The sequence below is a fragment of the Sapajus apella genome, unplaced genomic scaffold, assembly GCF_009761245.1.
Source record: "Sapajus apella isolate SASKATOON/1434 unplaced genomic scaffold, GSC_monkey_1.0 scaffold52, whole genome shotgun sequence".
Taxonomy (NCBI): Eukaryota; Metazoa; Chordata; class Mammalia; order Primates; family Cebidae; genus Sapajus; species Sapajus apella.
This window is the reverse complement of record NW_022436992.1, coordinates 299,066-313,924: the sequence shown is the minus strand read 5'-3', so window position 1 is coordinate 313,924 and position 14,859 is coordinate 299,066. Positions and strand designations below refer to the sequence as shown.

The following is a 14,859-nucleotide window of genomic DNA, read 5'->3' as shown; positions in this document are numbered from 1 at the left end:
CAGTGTGGGGCTTTCACTTCTGTCTTTGGCTCCTGCAGATCTATGGGACCCCCTCCAGCAGCCCCTATGAGTGTCTGCGCCAGTCATGCAAGATCCTCATCAGTACCATGAACAAGCTGGCCACAGCCATGCAGGAGGGGGAGTATGATGCAGAGCGGCCCCCCAGCAAGGTGGGTGGAGATTTCCTTGGAGAAGTCGCAGAGGCCTGTAGGAGTAAGACTTGCAGAGCTACTGCTAGCTGTGGGTGGATGGGGAGACAGGAGGAAGGCATCAGGAGAGCACCATCCTGCCTAGAAGGCAGGGTTTTCCTTATAACTGGATCTCTCTGAAAGGAGCACATTGATGATCTCCTCTCTCCACCCTCACCTTCTCACCCCTGTCCCCCGCCGACCATTTCTTAGCCTCCACCAGTTGAGTTGCGGGCTGCCGCCCTTCGTGCAGAGATCACAGATGCTGAAGGCCTGGGTTTGAAGCTCGAAGATCGAGAGACAGTTATTAAGGAGTTGAAGAAGTCACTCAAGATTAAGGTGAGGGTGTAGTGTAGTCTCAAGATCTGGGGGCCAGGAAGTTGGTAGGGCCTGGGAAAGCATGAGTGTTGGGGATTGGGACCAAGACATCTTGGGAGTTGAGGGGAGAAGTGGGACCTGCAATCAATGGGAGCTCTAGTGAGCTCCCAGGGAGCCTCCTGACTCATGGTCTAGCTCCCAGGGTCCAGGGACTGTGGGGAGGATGTCAGGGATATAGAAGCTCTGTCCTTGTCCAGGGAGAGGAGCTAAGTGAGGCCAATGTGCGGCTGAGCCTCCTGGAGAAGAAGCTGGACAGTGCTGCCAAGGATGCGGATGAGCGCATCGAGAAGGTCCAGACTCGGCTGGAAGAGACCCAGGCACTGCTGCGGAAGAAGGAGAAGTCAGGCATTTTCCCTGGAGCCTTGCTTCCTCTAATCCTCCCCACTGCTAGAGCTCTCTGTCTCCTAACCCATACCCCTTACTCAGTTTCAGTTCTCTTGTAGTGAGACTCCACATTTTCTTTACCCAGTACCAACCCATTGCATCACCCCAGCCTAAGCCTGTGCTGCTCTGCCCTGGCTCCTCACTAGTAGGGCTATTCCAAGGACCTCTCAGGGCTGAATAGTCAAGGGGTGCTTTGGAGAAGGGACACTGCTAGATCCCAGATTCTCCTTCACAGAGAGTTTGAGGAAACAATGGATGCGCTCCAGGCTGACATTGACCAGCTGGAGGCAGAGAAGGCAGAACTAAAGCAGCGACTGAACAGCCAGTCCAAGCGCACGATTGAGGGACTCCGGGGCCCTCCTCCTTCAGGCATTGCTACTCTGGTCTCTGGCATTGCTGGTGGTAAGTACAGTAGAATAGGCAGCACTAGCACAGAGGAGATTGTCCTCTCTTCTGTCCTTGGCCTCAGTTTGACCTCTCTGCCCTCTTTTACCCCTGGGATATTCAGCGAGGAACATGCTTGCACAGTTTCACTCTGTGCCAGTTTTCACCAGGTTTTCTCTTCCCCTGAAGATATGTGCTGAGTTCCTCTGGGCAAAGGAGGGCATTACTAAATTGTTAATGAGGTTCAGAATAATGATGATAGCTGGACTCTGATAGATGTCCTTTCTGGCTCTGTAGTCTGACCTTTCTGCCCAGCGCTATATCCCAGAGGATTGTCAGGCAGCAGCAGGCTGGGCTGACTCTCCTGGGGCATCTGGCCCTGCTCCATACCTGCTCTTGATTACTTCTCTGCTTGGACACTGTCTTCTCACTGAGTTCATGTGGCTTAATTCTATGATATGGTCATATCTTCCACTGCTGAATTCTTCCAGTTTCACTTGGGGCTTTTGTTCTGACCTTTACCTAGTCACTCAGTATAGTCAGGGCTCCTCACCTAGAGTTTTTCTGGTTATCAGTTCCAGCCTCCCCAGTTTCCTCACTCAGGACGTGGCTGCTGCTGTCTTCGTTCTCTGCCCTCTGGTAGTTTTGTTTGCTCTCCAGTTTCTCACTTACCCATCTCATGTCCAGAAGACAGGCTCCTTGCCCTGGATTTAAACCCTTAGGGCCTTCAGACTTTCCCAGCTGCTCCTGGGTCTTGTCAGCTGACCTCACCTACATAGAGTCTTGTCTTCATCAGAGTCTTGAGAGATGACCAAGTACTTTCTTGACTTTAGGCTCTTAGTACAGACAGCTCTGTGTTCTTTGGAGAGAGTTTCCAGAATTACTACATTGTATTATTCTTAGCACTTTTTAAACAAACATTAGTTCTGAATTTATGAAACTTCCCACCAAAAAAGAAGATCTTTTGCCTCAGAGTAATGGAGAATCCTGAGGAGCAAGGGAGTGTGTTTGCATCCCCAACCTAAGCTTTGCTGCTGGTGAGCACAAAGGGTACAGACATATTGGGGTCTCTGGAGCATTCTCTATGCCCTTCTGGAAAATGGCATCTGAGGCAGGGAGGCAGGAACACCCTCATGTTCCAAGTACTTTGTACAGCGCACAGTCCCTTTGCCACGGTTTCTCACACATTGTACCCTGTCTCCTGGCCACAGTCCTGTTTGGTGTCTTTCTTTCATACATATCTGCTCGTCCCCAAAAGTAGGTGGCAGAGGGTCTTGTTAGAGAAAGTATGATGATCAGGAAAAGAGTTTTCTTGCAGGTTGTGTTTAGGATTCCTCTGGCATGTCCCCCAACCCCCAAATCATCTAACTCCTCTCTCCTCTTTTCCTGCTCCCCCATGGGCTATCCTGAGAACAGAAGAACAGCAGCGAGGTAGAGACCCACTCTGGCTGGGAATTACTAGGGCTGGTGGGAATTGGAGCTAAGGGAGCAGGGTGAGGGGAAGGCCAGGACTGGAGGTGGGTGAGGGGGGAATGAATAAAGGAGAAGAGCAGGAATGGAGCCCAATTTTCAACTCTCTCCAATTGGGGCTGATGACATTTGTTATAATCCCCATAGGAGGCGTCCCTGGGCAGGCTCCAGGGTCTGTGCCAGGCCCAGGGCTGGTGAAGGACTCACCACTGCTGCTTCAGCAGATCTCTGCCATGAGGCTGCACATTTCCCAACTCCAGCATGAGAACACCATCCTTAAGGTGAGGGAGCCACAGGGAGGACTGGCATGGGGTATGGAGCATATTTGTCCCATTGATGATAGATGGCAAGGACCTCCTAGCACACCTCTTACCACTACCCTTCTTTTTTCACCTACAGGGAGCCCAGATGAAGGCATCCTTGGCATCCCTGCCCCCTCTGCATGTTGCAAAGCTATCCCATGAGGGCCCTAGCAGTGAGTTAGCAGCTGGAGCACTGTATCGTAAGACCAGCCAGCTGCTGGAGACGTTGAATCAATTGAGCGCACACACGCACGTAGTAGACATCACTCGCACCAGCCCTGGTATGTACCTGCCAACCCCCAAGATGACTAAACCACCCCCTCCACTTGGCCCAGGGATTTAGCCCCTGCTCAGGTGGTTCCCCCACTGCAGAAGCCTTCCTAGCAGTGTTCTTTGGCTTTACTGTTCAGTTTACTTGATTCACCCACTCCCTCTTAAGTACTTGCTCTGTTAGAAAGTCTGAGTCCTGCACCCCTAACCCTTAATCCAGTACAGCTGCCTGCCAGCGCCTTGGTGGGCCTCACCAGCTTTCTCTCCCCACAGCTGCCAAGAGCCCGTCGGCCCAGCTTATGGAGCAAGTGGCTCAGCTTAAGTCCCTGAGTGACACCATTGAGAAGCTCAAGGTCAGCTCAGACTTTGCCCTGCAGAGCTCACTTCACAGCATTCACTGGTGGAGCCAGACACTTCCTCTAAGCCCAGCCCTATGCTAGACAGCAACTGGGGAGGAGGTGGAAGGGAAGCCAGGGTTTTTGCCATGGAAGCTCACTGTCTTGGTGCAAACAGAAGAGTCTCGTAACAAAATGGATAAGCTAGGATCAACTTTAGAGTGACTGGTTCAGGCTTTAGCTTCCATCAGAGCTGAGATCATTGTGAGGTAGAATGGTTGGGCATGGCTTCCCAAAGGTGGTAGAATATGAGTTGGGCCTTACAATATGAGGACTTATAAAGTAAGGACGGGTGTAGGGGTGGGGATGGGCTCGGAGATGAGAGCAAAAGTATGGTGATACAGAGGACTGAGTCTCTGCCCCCTTGGTATTAGTGTTTCTGTGAAACGGTGGTCTTGTGCTAGCCTGTGGGGGTCCCCAAATGAACCCTTGTCTTCCTCTCCCCTTCCGTAGGATGAGGTCCTAAAGGAGACAGTGTCTCAGCGCCCTGGAGCCACAGTACCCACTGACTTTGCCACCTTCCCTTCGTCAGCCTTCCTCAGGGTAAGAGGGAGTATATGGGGTGGAGGACAGGACAGTGTGGACGGCTCAGGTGGGTCCTCCTCTCCTCCAGAATTGGAAGAGGCCTTTGGAGTCTCAGGTCTAACAACTGCATACTTTGGGTTATCTGGCCAAATCTTACAGGTAACTCAGAAGTGCTTATGAAGCTTTGAAATTCCAATATTTTAGCACATAAACACTTTCCATGACTTTTGACACCAGGAAGGGCTCAAAACTCCCTTGTCAGACTACGTATCCCCATTCTGATTTGAAAAATATGGTCACCATAGCCCAGGAATTCAGAAGCCCCAGTCTCCCAAGGAGCCGCCTTGGTCTCAGTGCTCAGGGACCCCTTTAGTGGCCCACAGCTCAAGTAAGTCCCTGACCTGGAGTCCTTTTTTCCTCATCAACCACCAGGCCAAGGAGGAGCAGCAGGATGACACAGTCTACATGGGCAAAGTGACCTTCTCGTGTGCGGCTGGTCTTGGACAGCGACACCGGCTGGTGCTGACCCAGGAGCAGCTGCACCAGCTCCACAGTCGCCTCATCTCCTAAGCACTCCTTCCGCTGCTGTCCCCTTCGACCCTCAGCCCTCTGGTGCCGCTCTGCCCTATGCACAGCCACCTCAGCCAACCCCCAGGTAGAACCATGTGGGTTAAGCTCTTCCTGCCACATTCAGCTTCACTCCCACCCTTTCAGCATCCTGCCCCTTCACCTTGACCCGGGTTCCCCCACTCCTATCCCCTGGCCTCTGCCATAATTTGCTGTTCAACTGCTCCCTCCTTCCTGAGGGGCCTCAGGGCATGTGGGGGGTAGGCTGAGACCCCACCACCAAAGGTTGAGTGAGGTCCCCTTGATTGAGGACTTCACCCCTTGATTAAAGCAAGTTCTGCTTCAGTGCTTCCTGTGTGGTGTTGAGAGTGGGACTTGGGCCATTCAGCGCAGGAGGAGAGGAGGAGCGATGCTGAGGACACTGTGGCTGTATCAAATTTGAGGGCTCCTCTTCAAAGCCACCAGTAGAATGCTGTCTCTAAAATTCATTTGCAGTAAGTTACTCTGAGCAAGGAGGAAAGGGCTAGACTTAGGGCTAGGTACCTAAGTTGATTTATGGAGTTAGGAGGGTTGGGAGAGTATAGCCTCTGCCAATCTGCCTTTGTTTCCTGTAGCTTCCACTGCTCTTCAGTGCAGTTTTTGGAGCTGGAGTAATGATATGATCACCACCCCAGCCAACTTTCTGATGCACTGGCCAGAGTCTTCCCACAAGACCTGGGGCCTCTCAGAGGGAATATTTGCTAAATAAGGAAAAACTAAAGTGGCACACTAGTAAAGGATAGAAGACAAAAGTTACTCCCATACCCCTCTACAAATTAGTATCACCTGGGGAGCTTCTTTTAAACTGTAACAGATACCTGGCTCTTGACCCAGATCTGCTGAAAACACTTCCAGAGTTGGGACCCATTAGGCTGGTAAACAACACCCTAGCATTGTAGGTATTAGCCCCAGTTTAGATTAGTTGGCTAGGTCCTTTATACTCTCTTTTTTCCCCACTTAGGGAAAGAATTCCAGTCTAAACTTGCAGAAGGCTCTGATCTGGATGCAAAAAGAGACCATTGGCCCTGCAGAGTGCCAGGCCTGACTAGGCCAGACCTGCTCATGTGCTTTCTGTCATGAGGGGAAGGGCAGACAGGAGGAGGGGGCTCCAAGGTGGGAGCCTAGGGGTCATATTCTTAATGAGCATACTGTCTGGGAGGTCAGTGGGTTATGGAGTTTGAATGCCTGCTGTGTACCTTGGCCCTTCTCACCTGGGATTCTGAGAGAAAATGATTTGATGACTTTCGTCAGTATTCTCAAGGATGGTACACAACCAGTATCATTCTAGATGCATTGGATATAATGCATTACATATGAAGTACTAATTCTCACAGAACTGGTTGAGAAGGGTTGTTGTATCTTGAACCAGAGAGTCTTCACATCTCCAAATCTGTCTGCTAGACAGACCACATTGTCTTTTCCCTGGGACTGGATTCTACCCAAGCTGCTGACCTGCCTTCTGACTGGTGTTGTTAAGACACTAAGGCCAAGCAACTTCTGGTGGCACTTTGAAAGGATAGGGCTTTTTATTTCATCCTTTTCCCTTGGTGGTGGTTTCTCACTACTTGAACTACTGCTCTCTTGAATGCCAAATTCATTCACCCAAGCCAAATTCATTGGCTGTCTCCCTGTGAGTGCCCCACAGTTATCTGTCCAAGAGTCAGTATGTCCAAAACAGAAATCATCTCTTTTGTGTCGTAGATTTGGCAAGCCACAAACCAGGATATCCTTGACTTCTTTGATCTCCTTAGCTAAGGTAGTTATCTAGCCCTGTTCAGCTTGTCCTCATTACTCTTTCAAATTTGTCTACTTTTTTACATCCACAAACTTTGTGTATAAATAACTTCTTGCTCTGGTCACTTCAGCAGTTTTTAAACTGGTTACCCTACTTCCATTGCCTCTCTTCAACCAGTTCTGCACATCAATATGAGGGACATTTCCAAAATGCAAACTGGGACGTGTCATTCCCTGATTTAAATCCTGAATTGATTTCTCCAACCAAATTTAAAATTCATGTAACATCCTGAAATGGTTCCTCTATGTGTCTAGATTTTAAAATTTAAATTTACTAGAATGGCACTTGAGGCCATCCATGATTTGGGTCCTGTCCACCTCTCTAGCCTCTCCCCACATGCCTGGTGGTTCAGCTTCAGTGAACCCCTGCAGTTTCCTTGCCACCCTGTGCTCTCTCAGGCCTCTTCCCACCACCCAGAATGCCATCTACCTCCTTCTCTCCACTCTATTTCCCTGTCCCCGCCCCATCCTCATTCTTTAGCTGACATTCTGTCCATTTATTAAGATAGCTCTGCCATTGGCATCTCAGGAAATCTCCAATCCCTGTGGCCTATTAAGTGCCCTCCTCTGGAGGCAGCAAAATATACAGACCTTTTTTTTAGGTATGCTTAGATTTAGTTGCTTTGTGACTTTGGCAAGATTTCTAATTTCTGATCTGTTTTCTTATCTGCAGAACGGAAATAATGGTATCTTACAGGGTTGTTGTGAAGGCCAAATGAGATAGTGCATGCAAGCATCAAGCACTGTGCTGGCACACAGTAGGCTTGCTTCTCTTCTCCAGTATGTACTCCTACTATGCTACTTTATGCCAGTAAGCATCTATTTCTATTTTAAGTGTTAGTTTAACTTAAGAGAAGTTAGTTTAACTTCCCTCCCACTTTAGGCAGGAGTTCCTTTAGGGTGTCTTCCGTCTCCGCATCCTGCCAAATACAAGAGAAGGGCACATATTTGGGGAGGTGGAAGATGAATTTTATTTTGGACATGAGTTTCAGGTGCCTGTGAGAATGTACAAGCAGAGCTGTCCAGTTGGCAGTTGGAACCTACTGGGTCTGGAGCTCAGCAGAGATGTCCAGATTGAAGATAAAGTTTGGGGAGTGAGTTGGGAGTGTGTCAGTGGTGGTTGAAGGCATGGTTTGGGCGAGGTTACTGTTCAAGTTACTAAGAAAACTGAATCTGAGGCAAAGCTAGTGCTAGCACTTTATTGGAAGGTGAAGTCTCAGAGCAGTGAAAGGAAGGGAGGAAAAGAAAATCAAAAGTTAGTGTTAGTGAGTTGGCCCTTGCTTCACAAAGACACAGCTGGTCACTTGACCATGTTGGATGTCTCTGAATAGACTACACAGAAACACCATGCATTATATTTGGATTGATGGAGGTATGGAGGGGAAATTCACCGCTCTGCTTCCTGTCCATACTTTACTGCCCAAAGTTGGCCATGAAGCCAGTGTTAGCTTCCCACTTTCTTGCTGGGATGATACTACTTGGCCACTGTGAAAGCCAGATCCCATGCCTAACTAAGTCCTGTAGTGGCAAGGGGAGCAGAATGTGGTCACCAACCTGTTGGAGTTGGTCAGCACAGAGTAAGCAGCTGGAGACCTGTGAGTCAGGTAAGGCTGCAAGAATCTGAAGCAGCAAGTTACCTGAGGAGAGTATACATAGGGAAGGGGAAGGTAGAGCCCTGGGAAGCCCTGAGAGTTAAAAAGTCTGTAGCCTGAAGGGGCATCCACTTCTCAGCAGGACAGAGATTGAGCAGCTTAGAGGGCAAGTGAGTTCTGGGAAGTGGCCATTGTATGCACAGATGCCTGGTAAGCTGGCCAGAGCAGTCTCCATGGGATAGAGGAAACAGAAACTGGGTTATGGTGGTAAGAAAGGAGAGACAGCAGCTCACGCTCACTGTGTGTCCTGGGTAGCATCCATTCATGGGGATTGTGGAGAATCGGTAGCCAGGCAGATAACCAGGGGAATAGTTTCTGGAAACTGGGATGTGATGGTGGGGGAGAGGCCTGGTGAGGTGCTCTGTGTACCAGGATGGAACATACTAACAACCTCCTTTGATTCATCCAGAGCCATAACTGCCAGTTTGACAGAATCAAGCAGATTGGCTGGCAGTCAGTAGAGGCAGGGTATGAACATTATCAACTCTGTTCCCTAGGAGCTTCTCTCTTCTGGTGGGTTCTGGGCAGTTTCCCAGGGTTAACATCACCTGCCCCGGCATGGAGGCAGCTTTGTGAAGTAAGAATAGGGCTTATTTACCAGTAGAGTGGGGCAGGAAAAAAAAAAAAAAAAAAAGAATAGGGCTTATATTCCATCTCTTTCACTATTGAGCTGTCTGAACATAGAGAAGGTGCTTAACTTTTGAGTGTCAGTTTCTCTGTTTGTAATATGACGCCAATAGCACCTTCCTCAAGTGATACTCTTAGGTAGTCTTCAGGGAGAAAATTAAATGAGACAGCATGCTTGATACAGGTGCTTAAAAAATGATACCTGGGAGAGGTTGATACTAAACAAATGAAAAGGAAACAAAATAGAAGTAGTCACATTCCCAAGATGTACTTGCGACACGCATAACCATCTTTTGAGCCCCAAATAATAGGTAGCCCTTAGTGTCCCAATTTTCAGCTTGTTTCTTTGGGTGGCTACTGTCATATTTTCTACTGTCCAGGCACTCTTACCTCCTTTTAGCAGGCCAAGGCTGAGAGAGAGTCTAAACCTGGTGGCACCTCCCTCACCCCACTCCCACAATTTGAATTCACCTGCTTGGTTCACATTTTCAGCGCTCTACTTCAGTGGGGAGCAGGGGTGGAGCAATGCAAAGACCCAAATCTGCTGCTGGGTAATCCTAGGGAATGTACGAGGCCCCAGAGCTAAGTCCACCCTATACAGACATGAGGCAAAAAGTGCATTAGGAACAGGTATGCTCTATAGCCCAGGTACTATGGAAGTTTCATAGCACAGGTGACCTTGGCCCCTGTCAAGTAGGCCCAGGGCACCTGGAGAACACAAAGTCTGAGGGTGAGTGCTCCCTCCTGCTTCTCTGTGGTGGTTTCGTGTCATCTCTTCTATGTGTATGGGTAGCATGACCATACCTAGCCTCTCTCCATCTCTATTATCTGTGCCACCTGAAACAGTTACCACTACTCCCAGGGACAGAGGTCCTCAGAGGGGCAGCCTGGGACGTTTGGCCTTCATTCCTTTCCCAAAGGCTGGGGAGTTTGGATGTGGGGATTAGACTCTTCTTGCACAAATAACGGGTACCAGAGTAAATAGATGTCTCTCACCCTGTGTTTTGTTACTTTTTATTATGGAAAATTTTAACATACAAATGAGAGTAGAATGTAGTGACTTACATGTACAATATTTGTTCATTGCATGGCTGATCTCATTTCATCTTTGTCCCTTTTCCTCTCCCTTTTACTCCCATAGTATTTTGAAGCAAATCTCAGACATCTTATCACCTTATTTCATCCAAAAGTATTTTAGTATCCCTAAAAGATATAGCTCTTTAAAAAAGAAAACTACAATACCATTATCACATCTGAAAGGTTAATTCATCAACTATCCAGTATTCAAGTTACCCTGGTTGTTTTATTTTGTTTTACAGTATGTTTATTTGGATGAGATTTAAGACAAAGACAATACACTACAAATGTCTTTTGAGTCTGCTTTCCCCCTATTTTCTAATTATTGTATTAATATAGTGTTTGTTTTGTATACATTCTTTTTAAACTTCATTTTCAATGTGTCAGCAATTCAGATACATAACATTATCACCTTGATAATGCAAAGAACACAATATGAGGAAGACTGAGAACATAGGTTCCCAGTACTTAGTCACTGGGATTAGAGAGATTTTCCTTTTAGTATTTTCTATTTAAAGATGTCCTGCCATGGCTTTGGAAGAATTCTAGACAGCAGGAGCTTTCTGGAATGGGAGTGCAATGAAAAAAAAAATGGACTCAAAGTTATGAAAAGATGAAAAGATGTAAGTCAAGGAGAGAGAATATATTTTGAAACTAAATGTAAAAATTTCCTGGCTGGGTGCAGTGGCTCACGCCTGAAATCCCAGCACTTTGGGAGGCCGAGGGAGGTGGATCATGAGGTCAGGAGTTTGAGACTAGCCTGACTAACGTGATGAAACCCTGTCTCTACTAAATACAAAAATTAGACAGGCATGGTGGCATGCACCTTTAATCCCAGCTACTCAGGAGGCTGAGGCAGGAGAAGTGCTTGAACCCGGGAGCCAAGTTGAACAGTGAGCCAGGATTATGCCACTGCCCTCCAGCCTGGGCAACAGAGTGAGACTCCATCTCACAAAAAAAAAAAAAAAAAGAATGTCCTTCATTCAGGATGTAAGGATCCAGACAGGTGCTAAGGAGAGAAGTTGTATCATCTTATTTCTTCCTCAAATTCCTTAACAAACCAAATAGGTAATGCCCATTGACCTAGAAAAGGAAACTCTCTTCAAAGCCATGTATAAGAAAAAGGGCAGAGGGAAAGTAGTGAGAAAGTAACTTGCTTTGAGGTACTCTAGGTCAGGGGTCCCCAGCCCCTGGGCTGTGGACTGGTAGCGGGTCCATAGCCTGTTAGGAACCTGGCCGCACAGCAGGAGGTGAGAAGTGGGCAAGGGAGCATTACTGCCTGAGCTCCGCCTCCTGTCAGATCAGCGGCGGCATTAGATTCTTGTAGGAGTGTGAATCCTATTGTGAACTGCACATGCAAGGGATCTAGGTTGTGAGCTCCTTATGAGGATCTAATGCCTGGTGATCTGAGGTAGAGCAGTTTCATCTCAAAACCATCCTCCTCCCCCTCCCCATTCCATGGAAAAATTGTCTTATGTGAAATTGGTCCTTGGTGCCAAAAAGGTTGAGGACCACTACTCTAGGTGATAGATACCAAAGCCTTCACTTTGGGAAACCTGTCAAATGGCCGAAGCTATGACTCTCCATCATTACAAATGATGAAAGTGTAGCAGATTTTTACTGAGGTGCTAATGGATTGAAAAAAACTTTATGAAAGGGGACTAGACAGATACCCAGGCAGCAGGGCAACATGGATACTGAATGAGAGTTAAGTGCTTTCAATCTCTCTGCTCCACAAATCAGGTTAAAATTCTAAACTCTTTAATTTTAGATTAAATAATGGGGCAAATACAAAGTAAAGCCTTGCATCAGTTGCAGTAGCTGGATGGAGAAAATAAACACTTCTAGAATATAACTTAGAACAGCCCTTTGAACTTCCTTCATCCAAGCCACACCCACTAGCTGAAGATGTTGCACTTTTTGACAAAAGAATGGAGGTGCTACCAACACAACCTTCCTAACATAGGAAGAGACATGTAGACACACGAGGGCGATGGAGCTGCACTCAGCACTGAATGTGGTGAAGAAGGTTATGTAAGAGGTCTTTCTCCATACCCATCAAAATTTTGAATCTATAAACACTGGAGGCAAGTCTATCCATTTTCAGAGAATTGGCGTAGTGGAGTAGGAAGTAGCAAGGGTGTTTTGTTTTGGTCCTCTGAGATTGCTAAATAGAACTTCACAAAGGGTACATGAGAGCCATGAGATGACTGAAATAAGTTGTGGAATTTAGAAGGTGGAAATTTTTTGTTTTTACAGTGTTAGGGGTCATTTCTCCATAGTCAGCCGTGAGTATGGTAAGACCCATTAGTTCCTGGCTTGTTAGTGAATAGGAGATGGCAGACACTCTTGGCTGCACAGCAAGTAACTGCAAAGGGGAATGGCATACACCAGCTTGAATATAATGGGGAAGCTAAGAAAATGGTTGTTTAGTTACTGTAGTTCTAGGAAGGGAAGAGATTTCTAGCCTCTTAAAGATTCCTGCTCCCGAGATCATTTTATTTCTATTTAATTTTTCAGATTTTATTCCTGGTATCAATAGGTTAAGAAAGAATTTTCCCAAGTATTGATTTATAGATAATGTTTATAAGTGGCATAAAAAACTTTCCATTTCACAAACAGTAACATTCATCGATCCCTTTAAATGCAAGTTCAATCCTTCTAAGTGCAGTGATGATTTCATGTAACACAGTTAAATGCACACAAAATCTGTATATTCTGAACTACAAAAGTGGTGTCCACAGCCACATACAGTTTTAGACAAGGATGCATTTTCACACTGAATAGTACTAACAAATAAGTTAACAAAACAATACCTGCTTAATACCAAATGCTTGTTCTGTCACCAACTTTTAAAGCAACACCATTCCAACTACTACTAAAAGCATTTAGTTTTAGAAGCTTTTATCTGATCTAGGAAAATAAATTCTCCAAAAACTTGACAAATAGAATGGATAAGCCCCAAAGCTTTTAAATTTAAAAAGGTTTCCAAAGGCTTTGGAATGGCTCACAATGGCTCACGCCTTTAATCCCAGCACTTTGGGAACCAAGGCAGGCAGATCACTTGAGTCAAGGAGTTTCAGACAAGACCAACCTGGGCTGCATGGCAAAACCCCATCTCTACAAAAAAAATACAAAAATTAGCCATGTGTGGTGGCGCATGCCTGTAGTCCCAGCTCCTTGAGAGGTTGAGGCAGCAGAGGTTGCAGTGAGCTGAGATCCCACCACTGTACTCCAGCTTGGGTGACAGAATGAGACTGTCTCAAATAAAAAGTTTTCCAACACTGAAGCCTTCACATGAAACAGTTTCTCCAAAAAAACAACTTGCTATCTGAAGAAAAGAATATTAAAACAAATTACCTTTTAATACAAATATTCTTAAAAGATACTTTTTCTATATCTACTCAAGAGAAACATCAAACAGCTCACCATCTTTAATAATTTGATTAATGTTGTCTAGAAACTAAAGAACACATGACCAAGCTGTGTTTCAGGCTATGGTGAGTCAAAGGTACCATTTGGATTTCACATATTAAAGAGCTGTAGTATAGCTTACAGTGGCACAAAGACTCAACACAAATATTGTGTTGTTTCATCATGTAGGTAGTCAAAAGTCAGAAGGAACTGTGCAGTTTGCAAGATCCTTCATTCATCGTCATTAAAACTGAATAATTCAAGTATGGTAATATAAATGCAGGCGTTAAAAGTCTGAAATAACATTTTAAAATTGAAAATACAAAAACTTTGTTTCTTCATCTTTCATTTACATGGTTAGATATCAGGACCTTACTGTAGAAAATATCTAGTTACAATATATGGTTGTCCCAGAAAATAATATAGCTTCAGAAAGTACAAAAAGTGTCAAAATCCACAGTTGACTTTGTCAAATGCTTTTCTAGCTCATTTCAATTATTCGTTCATAGTAACCAAGTCTTAACCCTAGCAAACTTTCTTGGGTCCTTTCAAATTAAGAAGACGGTTTCTTCAACTTGTACTTGATCTGGTCTTCCAATTGGCATTGGAAGTTCATCATTTAATTGATGAACTCTATAACAAGATCTTCAAGAATATCCACTGGCTCACTGTAAGGACTCTGATAATACCCAAACCATCAGACATCATAATTCTTTAGGAAACAGTCTCTTTCTTTTACCAGATCTGCCGTCTACTCCTTCATGTTCTTCCTCAGAGATGTGATTTTCTGCCCTGTTTTCTCAAGGTCATTTTTGTTCTTCAAGTCTGTTCTTGATGTCCTGCCAGTACTACTCAGATCTGGAGTCAGTTGGATGGCTCTGGTGCCAGGTTTGGGACAGAATGGTTACAGTACTAAAGACTCTCCAAGTCACTGCTCACAGAGACTGCAGCTGGTGCTGGTGTCATGACAGAAGCAGAAGAATCACAGCCTAAAAGGATATCTGTGGCACTCTCTCCACGGTTAGAATTGGAACAGCTGGTGAGGCAACGTCCTTGGAGGATGGAGGGGACGAGTAACTTGCTTCCAGATGGGGTTGGGAATCAATTGAGGCCTCCAATACAGTCTCTTGCAGTCCTGAGCTTAGAAATATCTCCTCCTCATCATCATAATTATCTCTTTCTCTCTTTTAGAGAAGGGCCTCACTATGGTGCCAAGGCTGGAGTGCAGTGGCCATTCACAGGCATGGTCATAACACACTATAGTCCCCAGCTCCTGGGCTCATGTGGTCCTCCTGCCTCAGCCTCCTGGGTAGCTGGGACTACAGGTGTGTGCCACTGCACATGGCTGAAACACTTCATTCCTTGGTTGTAATGTTCCCATTACTCAACTTGA

At 46.1% G+C, this 14,859-nt stretch overlaps 1 protein-coding gene across 10 annotated transcripts in view; it reads left to right on the top strand.

The window, feature by feature from the left end:
• Positions 1 to 5,212, top strand: part of DCTN1 (dynactin subunit 1) — a 30,684-nt gene extending 25,472 nt beyond the window's left edge. For 3 of the 10 annotated variants that reach the window (XM_032243373.1, XM_032243377.1, XM_032243375.1), the window contains 10 exons: positions 39 to 170; positions 402 to 527; positions 764 to 906; positions 1,186 to 1,352; positions 2,751 to 2,765; positions 2,952 to 3,085; positions 3,204 to 3,387; positions 3,650 to 3,729; positions 4,225 to 4,314; positions 4,729 to 5,212. In XM_032243373.1, the coding sequence (XP_032099264.1) occupies positions 39 to 170; positions 402 to 527; positions 764 to 906; positions 1,186 to 1,352; positions 2,751 to 2,765; positions 2,952 to 3,085; positions 3,204 to 3,387; positions 3,650 to 3,729; positions 4,225 to 4,314; positions 4,729 to 4,866 (1,209 nt within the window). In that variant the 3' untranslated portion in view covers positions 4,867 to 5,212. The remainder of the gene's footprint in view (positions 1 to 38; positions 171 to 401; positions 528 to 763; positions 907 to 1,185; positions 1,353 to 2,750; positions 2,766 to 2,951; positions 3,086 to 3,203; positions 3,388 to 3,649; positions 3,730 to 4,224; positions 4,315 to 4,728) is intronic. The other 7 variants (XM_032243380.1, XM_032243379.1, XM_032243376.1 and 4 more) reach the window with 3 other exon arrangements.
• Positions 5,213 to 14,859: the final 9,647 nt, after the last annotated feature.